The sequence below is a fragment of the Telmatherina bonti genome (assembly GCF_933228915.1).
Source record: "Telmatherina bonti genome assembly, chromosome: 3".
Classification (NCBI taxonomy): Eukaryota; Metazoa; Chordata; class Actinopteri; order Atheriniformes; family Telmatherinidae; genus Telmatherina; species Telmatherina bonti.
Window position 1 is genome coordinate 35,907,530 of NC_136621.1, and position 13,005 is coordinate 35,920,534.

At 41.5% G+C, this 13,005-nt stretch overlaps 1 protein-coding gene across 1 annotated transcript in view; it reads right to left on the minus strand.

Annotated features, from left to right (window-relative positions):
• The window catches only part of grin2bb (glutamate receptor, ionotropic, N-methyl D-aspartate 2B-b), a gene marked incomplete at its 3' end in the record, with an annotated part of 115,703 nt that overhangs the window by 15,355 nt on the left and 87,343 nt on the right, over positions 1–13,005 (minus strand). Inside the window, exons 8-12 of the mRNA XM_079264301.1 lie at positions 12,526–12,679; positions 10,231–10,356; positions 8,769–8,998; positions 6,972–7,132; positions 4,269–4,456 (exon numbers count right to left, since the gene is read on the minus strand). Coding sequence (XP_079120427.1) covers positions 4,269–4,456; positions 6,972–7,132; positions 8,769–8,998; positions 10,231–10,356; positions 12,526–12,679 — 859 coding nt within the window. The remainder of the gene's footprint in view (positions 1–4,268; positions 4,457–6,971; positions 7,133–8,768; positions 8,999–10,230; positions 10,357–12,525; positions 12,680–13,005) is intronic.

The window sequence follows — 13,005 nt, forward strand, 5'->3', positions numbered from 1 at the left end:
TCCAGGATTCAACCTGCTCCGCACGTAAACATTTACATGGTACGGGCTAGCGTGGCCACTCCTCCGTAGCATATGAGATGGTGTTAAAGCATCCATTTATACACAGATAAACGTGCTGGATGGAGATGAGCTCATACAGCGGCTGCACTCGCTACACGTCACTCATCAGCCAATAGAGGTGGTAAAGGGTTTAGAAACAAGGTCTGAGACAGAGAATTACAGCTTTCATCTTTTTCCAGAAAGAGCTGAGAGAGAGACTTTCAGAGGAAAAAAAAGAAAAAGATGATCATTTGACAAAGGCTGTTGAGATGATGCAACAGCCTGGCATGAAAGAACAAACAGGAATGTGTCTTTTAAAGAGATCAGTCTTTTACTCTTCAAGGCAAAACCCACATAAAGATTTTAGCAAGCTGGATGGAAGAGCAAGGAGAAGAAATGAATGAGGAGCTCTGGATTAGTGCTCAGAGGATGGATGACAGCGATCTCGTGCACAATTAGCAAAACACAATTTTAAGTTTCTCACTGAGTTGCTTGCTTTGGTATTTGAGACTCTGGACTTTAAAGCATCGCAGCTCTGATTTCCAGTCAGATGCTGCAGCTGCGTTTTATAAATCTTCCATCGGTCAGATGAGACATAAAAACATCCTTACCTTCACTCATTTACTTGCTTAAAAGAATCTGGATATATTAAGAATCAAAATCTTCCCCAAAAGCTTCCATATAACTGGCTGTATAATGTTTTAAACAGAATTCTGTTTTCATTTTATGTTGACGTGTTACTGAGCGATTCAGCCAGGTCCTCCTCACTAAGGAGATCATAATTCTATTCTATTCTATTCTATTCTATTCTATTCTATTCTATTCTATTCTACAGTCATTTAGCAGAAGGTTTTATCCAAAGCAACTTACATATGATCCCAAGAGGTTTTATCTGGTTAAATAAAAGTTAAAGGTGTTTTTCTCATCATTTGCAAATCAGATTGTCCTAAATACATTCTGGCTTTGTTCATGCAGATGTGATTTATACGTCAGTAAAATCCCCAAAAAACAAACTCAAGACTCACATTGAATGAAAGGCTTGAAAAAAGTGTTTTTTTTTTTTTTTTTTTTTACACTTTCAGCATTTTTTTTTACACTCTGGGAAGTAACTTCTAGCAGAAAGCTATTTGGTGAGTCTGGGAACTCCTGATGGATTCAGCTGATCAGCAGCAGGACATGTTTTGCGTTTGTTGTTCATGGAGTGACATGGAGAGAAATGTCTTCTGATGCAGTTTGATCTCAAGTCGTTATAGACGGTGCAGTGTTTGTTCAGAGAATTATGAAAATGATGAAGTATGAATCATTTCAGATGGCAAACATTCGCCATGTTCCGGGGTCAGATCTGAGCTCAGCCCTTCTGTCACAATCCCTGCTTCTTCACACTGGATGCTGGCTGCACTCGCACAAGTCCTCCATGGAAAAATGGAAAAAGATGAAATGTCCCTTTAATTTCTTTTCCTGCTGAATTCATTCTCTGCCAATCCATAGAAAGCATTTCTGAAGTTATGCAACAAAAGGCAAAATTCTGGTCACACAAGTCCAACGATACTCAAAAGCTGCAGGATTTCAAGTCGAGTTTCATCCACATTGTTGTGGAACTAAAGAATCATCCATCCATCCATCCATCCATCCATCCATCCATCCGTCCATCCATCCATCCTCTACCGCTTATCCAGGGTCGGTCATTGTTCTGGAACTAAAGAATCATCCATCCATCCATCCGTCCATCCATCCATCCGTCCATCCATCCATCCTCTACCGCTTATCCAGGGTCGGTCATTGTTCTGGAACTAAAGAATCATCCATCCATCCGTCCATCCATCCGTCCATCCATCCATCCGTCCATTCATCCATCCTCTACCGCTTATCCAGGGTCGGTCATTGTTCTGGAACTAAAGAATCATCCATCCATCCATCCGTCCGTCCCTCCGTCCATTCATCCCTCCGTCCATCCATCCATCCGTCCATCCGTCCATCCATTCATCCATTCATCCATCCATCCATCCTCTACCGCTTATCCAGGGTTGGTCATTGTTCTACAGAATCATCCATCCATCCATCCGTCCATTCATCCATCCGTCCATCCGTCCGTCCGTCTATCCGTCCGTCCGTCTATCCGTCTATCCGTCCATCCATCCATCCGTCCGTCCGTCTATCCATCCGTCCGTCCATCCGTCTTCTACCGCTTATCCAGGGTTGGCCATCGTTCTGGAACTAAAGAATCATCCATCCATCCATCCATCCATCTGTCCGTCCGTCCGTCTATCCGTCCGTCCGTCCATCCATCCATCCGTCCGTCCGTCTATCCGTCCGTCCGTCCGTCTATCCGTCTATCCGTCCATCCATCCATCCATCTGTCCGTCCGTCCGTCCGTCTATCCGTCCGTCCGTCTATCCGTCCGTCCGTCCATCCATCCATCCGTCCGTCCGTCTATCCATCCGTCCGTCCGTCTATCCGTCTATCCGTCCATCCATCCATCCGTCCGTCCATCCATCTGTCCGTCCGTCCGTCTATCCGTCCGTCCGTCTATCCGTCTATCCGTCCATCCATCCATCCGTCCGTCCGTCTATCCGTCCATCCATCCATCCGTCCATCCGTCTTCTACCGCTTATCCAGGGTCAGCCATCGTTCTGGAACTAAAGAATCATTCATCCATCCGTCCATCCATCTGTCCGTCCGTCCGTCCGTCTATCCGTCCATCCATCTTCTACCGCTTATCTAGGGTCAGCCATCGTTCTGGAACTAAAGAATCATCCATCCATCCATCTACTACCGCTCATCCAGGGTTGGGTTGCAGGAGCAGCAGTCTAAGCAGAGAATCCCAGACTTCCCTCTCCCCGTACACATGTGCCAGCTCTGCAGGGGGATCCCAAGGCGTTCCCAGGCCAGCCAAGGGATATAATCCCTCCAGCGTGTCCTGTGTCTTCCTGGGGTCATCCTCTTCCCAAATTCAGTCTCTCGATTCTGCCAAAGCAGGTTTCGTCCTTCAGGTCAGCTGAAACTGTTGAAATGATTGAACTTTGACAGCCTGGATCAGGACATTTCATTATGATGATGAAATGATGATGGAGTTCATGAAGATGATCATGAAGATGATCTTTGAAGATGATTAAAGATGATCTTCATCAAGATGATCAAAGATGATGGAGCTGATGAAGATGATGGAGGATTCTTCACACCCTCTCCACAACACAGTGAAGAAACAACAAAGTGTGTTCAGTGAGAGGCTTCTTCAGGTCCGATGTAAGACTGAAAGATACAGAAGATCATTCCTGCCAGCAGCCATCAGCCTCCAGAACAAGACCTCCTCAAATGGATTATTATCTACTACAATATTGAATTTTCCTTTGGGGTTTAATAAAGTATTTTTCATTTCATTTCATTTTCATTTCATGAGGTCCAACTGGTTTCCTTCATCTTTCACTACATTTTGAGTCACAGCTGTACAAAAGAAACACCTCACAAGCCTGTTAACACTTTGGACACCAAAGTAACTAAACTGTGGCTTTCCACCGGCAGATGTCAGTCCTATGGATCATCAATATAACCCTCAAACCTGTAGGGAAGAGAAGGTGGGCGAGGCGAGGGAGGAGGTCAGTTAAAATCCTATGAGGGAATCACATTGAAAGCATCGTACAGAGCTGATGAAGAAGCCCTGTTAGTGATGCAGAATGGATTAAAGAGAGCTCCCGCAGCAAATCGCAACGTTTTTTTTAGTTTAAGTTAAACGTTTTTTAAGTTCTTTCTCCGATAACAGCCGTCGCCGAGGAAAACTTCCCTTCGGATGATGTTGGTCGCTCATCTACTGACAGTGAAAGTGATGCTTCTGTGGGAAATCACATACCTGAGGCAACACATGTGGGTGATGGCAACTCTGAGGCTTTACCTAAAGTCATAGCCAAAGATATGGAATCTAACACCGCTGCCGACCTGTGATGCCACAATACAAAGTCAGATGAGTTACAGCTAACATAAACTCTGCTTCATATTCAACAGCTCATCATTTACAGCCTTTAAAACTTTTAAAACTCTACTATTTCATTTGGTAACCCTAAACATGTTTCTTCTTTAACAAATAAAGGCCACAACAGTTGGTTTATAATATATATATATATATATATCACTACCATAGACTGTTAAATACTGCATGACAAACTGTTTAGGCCCTTTCTTAGTAGGACGCCAGTACATTCATCACGTCTAGGTATGAATAGTTTTCAAGTCCATACCATCTCCGAACAGCATGAGGATGGCCAGATCCACAGCTCGTTTCCAGCCGGAGTCTTTCTGGATGGCGATGCCGTAGCCGGTGGAGGCGAAGACTTTACCGCTTCCAATGGTTACCAGCTTACAGCCCTCGTCTCTGCCAGCCATGTAGTTCAACACAGCTGCGTCGTAGATGAAGGCGTCCAGTTTGCTGCGAGGCATGGACAATGTGTTAGAAGAGTTGTGTCACTGAAGAATAGGGATGTTTAAAAGTTCACAGGTTTGAACTTCAGGTTATTTGCTGCACATGGCAAATGATATTTCCACTGCTTTACATTTAATAAAGTTTACTAAATGATCATATGTGACAGGGTAGTTTGTTATAGCCATGCGAATGGCCTTAAAGCTTGTGATTTTCAAATGTCACTCTACAAGACGCATCCAAAAAGACTGAATGCAACAAACATCCTGTGCTTTTCTACGTCATTTAGTAGACTGAAGCTGATTTAACAGCCACCTGAGTATGAAGATGACACATTTGCAGCTTGTTTTAAAAAAAAAAAACAAACACTTGCTGCTAGAAAACTGGAAAAAGAAAGGAGAATATCATTTCACACCAATTCTTGGATTTAAGTTTGGGCCAAATGTTCAACTTTTATAATATTTTTTTTTCTGGTAGTTCTGAGATGTGAAAGGATCTGTCAGCTAGTTGGTTCAACCAGTCACACTGAAGTGGTTTTTCAGGGCACATTCATATCAGCCTTTTTTGATTCGAAATGTAGTCCATTTGTTTGGAAAGTCCACTTTGTTTGAGGAAACGTGAATTCAAACAAATTCTGATTTGGATCAAAGAAGCAGACTTGGTCTACCTAAAAACGCAGGTCTTGGTCCGTTTTAAGGAGCCCAAATACAGGAAGTGGACTACAAAAAAAGTCACTTCCTGCATTTGGCGAAGTGTTGCATTGTGGGTAAATACATAGTGATTGTCTTCTGTCTGTTGTTCATACTGGGTCTGATGTTGCAGTGTATTTCTGCGGAATACTTGCATAAGACAACATAAAAAAAAACAAAACAGCGATAGTTTGTCTCCATGTTTAACTCACAAGAGGAGAAAACAGTTTTCTTCTTCATGGGGGTCTTGTCCTCTCTTTTGCTAAATACTAGTGCAGCGCCCCCTTTAGTGGGAATGGGGATATATTATTGCAATGGTTTGGCTCGTTTGACCAAAGGGCTATGTGAACGTGATCTTGGTCCAAATGGATACACCCCCCTACAACTGAGCTGAGTCCCCAATCGGGTTGAGTCTAGTGGACTATCCTGATGTGAACGCACCCTAACTTACTCTTCACTCACAGTTGGAATTAGCTCTCCTTGGATCTTAGGCTGCGTCCGAACGTCCACACTAGTCCTTAACCCCGTATTTAGTATGTGGGGCTGCACTATACAGTGCACTCATTCGGACACAAAGCTGGCTATCTCCTCCTCACTGCAGATCATGTGACTCCCAGCTGTCACCATGGCAACCAAAACGCATCATTTAAAACCAATTCAAACTCTTTGTATTGTATTTTTTTCTTTCTCACCAATGTTAAGTAAGTTAGGATGCAAATCAATGATACATATATATTTCTTTTTATCCTATTTTAACATTTGTGTCACTTGCACCCTTTTGAGCTCAGTTACGCGTCATATGGTTACTTATTTTTCAAGCTTATCTTCTGTGCGTTGATGAAACACTCCAGAAACAGCTGACATAGCACTGAACTGGCATCATAACAGGAAGCAGAACAGTTTAACTTGCAAGCATAACTGTAATCTATGACAAGTCAAAAAGCCTCTTTTTCTTTTTTAGAAAATAGACACAAATTGAAGAGCTACCAGGATATTTAGAGTGAAAGCCTTTGTGCAGGATCTGCATTATCTCTTCATTCATTGAATTTTGCAGGCATACAATGAAAGTTCCCATCAAACACACACAGGAAATCTGAGCGGGGGGAGATTTTGGATACAATCATTGGCTCTTTTATTTCTTCTATTTTAAGTTGCTCTGTTGTCATGGAGATGATTAAGATAATATCATGGGATCTGCTTCATGTGGTTAAAACCTAAACCTCTCTATGATGAATCCTTCACATCCCACTTGAAGCTATAAACAGCAAGTGAACCCTACTCATCTGCCCCCCCTCTAGTGTAGCCACCATTTAAGTCTGGTAATTAACTAATCCTACGACAAAGTGTGTAGGAGCGTAGAGTCCCCAGCGTCCTGGCTTCAATGTTTCCCAGAGAAATCCTGTATTGTGTTGCGTCCATATGAAGCCAGAGTGAGTTAACAAGTTGCCATGACAGACTCCAGCTTCTTCGGCTACGGCCAAAGGAGCCTCGGGGCTGTTCAGGCCTGCGTGGTCATTCTTACGTCTCCAGCAGCGGTGGATGAAAACGTTTGACGACAAGGAGAGAGGAAGAGGAATGAGGAAGGTAAGAATTTAGTTATCAAGCAAACACAAGTTACACTTGTAATCTGAGTGCCGGTGGAAGGGAGATGCGCACTGCCGCTGGCTGCCGCCCCCCCTCCTTTCCCTACTTTTATTTCCCACAATGCTCGCTCTTCCTCTGGCTTTATCTCCTTATCGTTTCATCATATTTCCTCCTTTTTGCATCCGTGCAGGACATCATACATCTTTAACATCGTCTCCCTTTCAGCTCCCCCCGTTCTGTCTGCTGCTCACCCAGTCTTCAGGCTGTACAAGGCCTCATCTACATTCTTCTGGTGGAAGCTGGTCATGTAGGCATGCATGTCCCTGTAGTTGTTGCGGATGTTGCGCTCTGTACTCCCGTTGGGCACTGTACCAAACCGGAATGGCGGCGAGAATTCGTTGGGTTTCTGGAACTGTGGCGGGAGTGAAAAGAAGAAGGGGGGGAGAAGAGAGTGACTTTTTACAAATGAAGCTCAGTTAAAAGATGCTTAATGTACCTTTTAGAAGGAGAAAAGGTCTTTACTTAAAGATCTTTAAGATCAATAAACTGCTCAAAGTTGCGGTAAGAAAAAGGCGGCAGAATCTTGGACTGTGCTCCAGATGAAGTTTAACCCTTTCAATCATGGATATATTTTTTTAAAATATGATATTTTTACCTCTACAGACACATGCAATGATATTTTCTTGTTTATTAATGATATTTTACCTTTTTTAATTTGATTTAATTTAATGTGTGCAATAAAATAATATAGTATAATTATAAAAAATTATATACTTATATCTTGTAATTTATATAAAATTATAACTTATCCTTTTCTTTTCCTATTTATCACTAAGACAAAATTTGGTAATTACAATATATGCATGTATTTTTAATTATACACTGTATTTATTCTTCAGTGAGTGGTATTGCATTGGATCTCTCACTAATGTCCACTGAAATGGTTCATTTCCAAATATATTATCATCATTCATGAATATGCAATAAAAAAAAATCTGGTAAATAGGTGTCTATTGTTGTGACCACTAAGGGTTCAAACTGAACTCACAAGCAGCAACAAGAACAAGTGATACTAATTTAATGATTGTTTGGCTTATAAAATCTCTGAAAACACCTCTCAAAATATTAGCAAATTATATATTTTTACATTCTTAGCTAAACAAATGATCAAGTGATGGGTTTCAGTGTTGGACCTGACGGCTCCGTTTTAATAAAACGAGTTACTTAAATACGTCATAAGCGCATATTATTGCTGGTATTATTTGTGTATTTGTCTTTACAAGGATACTGAACATTTCAAATTCACAAGAAATCATCCTAATCTTCAAGTCATTTTTTGCTGATAAAACATCAGGTACCACAAGCTGTTGATGCTGAAGGTTGAAACTGCAGACTTTCAGTATTGAAGTATATAAAATAAAAAGGTCTCCATCATCCTGGCATGCAACGAGTATCAATGCATTAATCAGGTAAATGATTCACCTTCCACAGAAACCTAACAGATACTGTCTACCTAACAGCACTTTCCATGACTTTCCTGTTGCATTACTGGAGCAACTCCTTGTAGTAACTGAGCCAAATAAGCAGGAAAAAGACAGATGAGTGTCCTCAGTTGCATTTTTGAGTCATCTCTGGTTGTGCTACAGCTTTTCCTCTCTGTCTGACACACTCGGTGGAGACACATGAGGCTGGGTTGGAGACAGTGGACTAAAATAAAGAGATGATTTCTGACAGCTACACTTATTATTGCATGTGAGAAAAAAAAAGTAAAAATCCATCAGACCACCTGTTCAACAAGATTATATGGGTACAGCCACGATATATATATATATATATATGCTCCAGATGAAGTTATATATATATAAATATATACTTTTAAGCTGTTTTGAGCGTAAACTATTTCAAACGCACCATTGTAATAAAGGACGATGTCATCAGTATGTCTGAATAAAACCATGAGGAACATCTGTATAACACAGCTCTAGATTTATTCTCACACTTTCCTGCTTCTCCATCCCACTTTCCATAAGACTGGGCTGAATTCGCACCTTTTTGTCTGACAAGCCAGACACCTGGTCGACGTACTCCTCCTGGATCATGAAAGCAGCCAGGTTGGCAGTGTAGGAGGCCAGGAAGATGACAGCGAAGAAGGCCCACACTGACACCATGATCTTACTGGTGGTGCCTTTGGGGTTCTGTACAGGAACAGAGTTGTTGAAAACCAGACCCCACAGAAGCCAGATGGCTTTACCGATGGTGAAGGAGGGACCGCCGGGCTCTGGGGGACAGATTGACAGGAAAGGAGAGCGAACGATGTTAGTTTAGCAGATAACAGGTGATACTTCTCTTTTTCTGCATGTACTTGTGAACCCCACTGTGGGAGGCATTTGATGGATGGCAGAAAAGTTAAGAAAACTCTTCATATCCTTTCATTTTGCAGGATGCGCTGCAGTCCACATGTGCTGCTCCAGCCACTGTGGCGACAACCCACTTTTACACACCAGTTGTATTAAACCTCCTTCTATGACAGTATGATAATGTGTCAGAACGGAAATACTACCCACTGCAGCTCTGTGGCATCGCAGATGAGGAGTAAAGGAAGAAGGGGGCAGATGCATTACACTACACCTGGAGCAACAGGATAGTATACAATCTAACATTACCCTGCTGATTAAATCGCACTGTTGTTCTGCGGTGACATAAAAAGAAAACAGCTTTGTAGGTAAGATATCTCCAAACGGTTTCATCTCCTCTGATCCTTGATATGAAAAAGGCTGAAAGCAGCGATATAACACTTCCGCGAATTAGTCCTGAATGGCTTCTGTGATCGCAGACTGATGCAATCCTCAGAGGAGAGCTGAGCTGTGTACGAAACCCCTTGAAAATAAAATAAAAAGTTGAATCAAAAACACTGATTCTGATGGGCAAACTGATTGTATGAAGGACCTGCTGGACTTGTATTTGCTTCACCAACGTGGTATAGTTCATTACTGTCTGACATGCATATTTTCAGTTCATTATAATAGTTCTACTTTAAAGTATTCATTCTTTTTACAACCATATGTGTGGTGGTGTAACAATGGTGTAATATTCAAGAACAGCACAATGAAAGGGGACATTGTAAAGCAAGCACAAAGGAGTCTTTGTTCAGAGTGAGGCTAAGAATGCTTCAGATCACCTATCTGCTTCTCGTCAATGATCCTCTTCATTAGTGAAAGAGCTTAAGTGACTGATAATGTAAATAAGTACTCAAAGACACAGAAGAAAGTCTTGCAGCTCCAGTTGCACTCATTCAGACCAGATTTTCGTAGGAAGTAGTACTTTAACACCTAGAGGGCTCAATTTCAACGGTCTATTCAACGGTAACAAAACTTGCCAACTAGGTCCCCATTTTAGCACATTACATTGGCTGACATTGTCGCTCATTGTCACCTCTTAGCAGCATGCACTAACTGGGTCCAGGCTCGAGCGTGTGTGTGTGTGTGTATGTGTATGTGTGTGTCCTCTCACCTCGTCCATCTGCCAGACAGCGATTGTAACCCACCGGGCTGAAGTACTCAAACACAAACACAGCCACAGCCGACACGATCAGCAGCATGACAAACATCATGACCCAGACGTCAGCACTGAAGGGCTCTGGAACGGAAAGGCCGGAGGTGGCGGGTGTGTTGGGGTGCAGAGGAAGTAAGATGGAGAGGTGGATTATGGGAGGACGGAGAGAGAGGAAGTCATTTAAACCAAATGAAACAGAATTATGAGATAAAGTGACTGGCATTAACATAGACAGACTTACTGTATAATAATAACATAGATTTAAGATTACACAAACTGTGAGAGGAAGTTAATTTGGGAGGGGTCAATGAATTAAATTAGTTTGGAATCACACTGATCTGAATTCATCCATCCATCCACTTTTATAGTGGCAGGAATTGCTCAGGCGTATTTGTAAGTCACGTGCACGCACAAATGTATTAGTGCACGGCAGCAAAGTGAAAAGTAGTCCGAGTTAAAAAAAGAAAAAACAGTCAGGAACTACTTTATGCAGCTGATATGATAAAAACATTTAAATAAGGGGAGAAAGTATGTAAGAAAATTCTATTTAATTAGGTGTGTTTCCATAACACAAAAAACTGCTCAAAAACTAAATAAATATCGCAATAAAAAAGAACACTAATAAAAACACCTATACTTTGAAAAAAGTCTCATATATGGCTAAAAAGTTTTTATGCTCAAATGAAGTAGTTTTTCAGATGTTTCGATATAGAAAGATATCGCAAAACTTTAATGGAAACAGTTTTTCCGCATTTACGCGACGTGAGGGAGGGTCATGACCAGTAAAGATGGCGCGGTGTGGAACAAACAACAGCGAATTTCAGAGTTTTGGAAAAGAATAAGAGGAAGAAAAGCTATTAAAAAAAAAAAACACTGCAAATTCTCCGCAGCAAGCAGAAAACCTAAAAAAATAACGCTACATGGCTAACTTGCATAAGCCGGATTATTTGTAAAATCTCGTGAGAGGAACGAGATTTTACGAGACTTGAGGCTAATGTGCTAAACACTGTTAAACGGAAACAACCACAAAGCGCAATTGTTGTTTGTCGAAACTTACAAATATTGCTTTTATTTTACGGAAAAATGTAATGAAAACGCAGCTATTGATTCACTTTTTATACAGCTTTGTCCGATGGAGGTTCGCAGGGAAGCAGGAACTTATTCCGGTAATTCCCAGTCGAGAGGCAGGATGCACACTGGACAGTTCCTTCCAACTCAACTCAACTCTTATTTTCTCTATTTCAGTTTTCTCTTAAAATTCCATCAACTTGTGTCTATATAATGTATATAATAATAACCTGCCAAAAGGCAGAAGCAAGAAAATAGGATTAACATTAATTTAGTGAACTGCAGTGACTGAACTACCTCTTGCAACAGCCTGATTAAAAAAATAAAGACATCACTATACAGCGGAACCTTTTGCTGAAGCGCATCCCCATATTATCATTCTCCCACCTCCGTGCTTTACAGTCCAGACTGTTCTCTAACTTTGTTCATCTGGGAGTTTAAAGCCAGGCACCACGCTAAGAGATTTATATATTAAATTTTTACTGAGATTGATATTAATTATCATTAAAGGGAAGTTTTTTTCCTTTTTTGAAAACTAAAAGGATGCAGTTGTCTCTGCCATCTTTCCACAGACAGTGAAACAGGTTTAGGAAAAGCATCCATGGAAAGCTACACAAGCAGTTTCTCGATGAGCTTTACTGCTCTCAGGTGTGTGTGAAAGGATGTGTGTGTGATAAGGTATGTATGATCAGGTGATTGTTTTGGAACTGTAATGTTTTGAATTTGATTCTGTCAAGGTTTATTTTATATAATATCATAATTTGTTTTAATTTGAATAAAGTTTGATTTGACAATAAATCAGAAAATGTGGCAACAACACTCTACAGGTGTGACGTGACTGTAGCAGCTTGTGTCATGAAGGAACAACAACTTTAACACATTTTAAAAACAAAAAAACAAACCATACAAAAAAATCCAAAGTTTTAAACAACCTGTATGTTTGATACCTGAAATTTAGTAAAGTTATGTCTAAGAATAAACATGTATGAATAATGATAGGACTGGAATCAGTCTATGGATGGGCGGCATGTCACCGTGCACCAGTTCACCATAAACAAACAGCCGGCTGTTTTGTCAGTGCGTGATTTTGCATTTATTATGCAGTTCGAGTGTGCATACACATTCAACAGATCCTCATATTGTGTTGTTCCATCAGCCAGAAGCCTCAGGTGCATTTCTTCTCACCCAGAAAGGCAGACGGGGAGACGGTTCCGTTGCTACGGGAGACCATGACGCTGATTCCCGTCTCAATGAATGGCACTGAGAAGTCAATGACCTCCGATCTCTCCTCATTGATGGTGAGCGAACCAACTGCCATGTGGGCATTCTTCAACACCACCTGGGGGTTGACCAGACAAACACACACACACACACACACACACACACACACACACACACATACACACACACACACACACAGAGTTCAGATTTCTCCCAGTCCCGTGCTGAGAAGCGATCCAGTGCTGTCGTTTCTAAACCATCCACTGACTCAGATAAATGATGAGCAGACTCAACCTGTGAAAACAGCAAGACAGGAAGAGTGTTTCTGCACCGAATCCGTGTTTAACTGCACACCAGCAAAGCGTCATCTCTACACGTGCTGGGGTATATTTAGCCTCATGTTTGTTGGGGCCTCTGGCCATAAAGAAGAAGCACAAATGACCA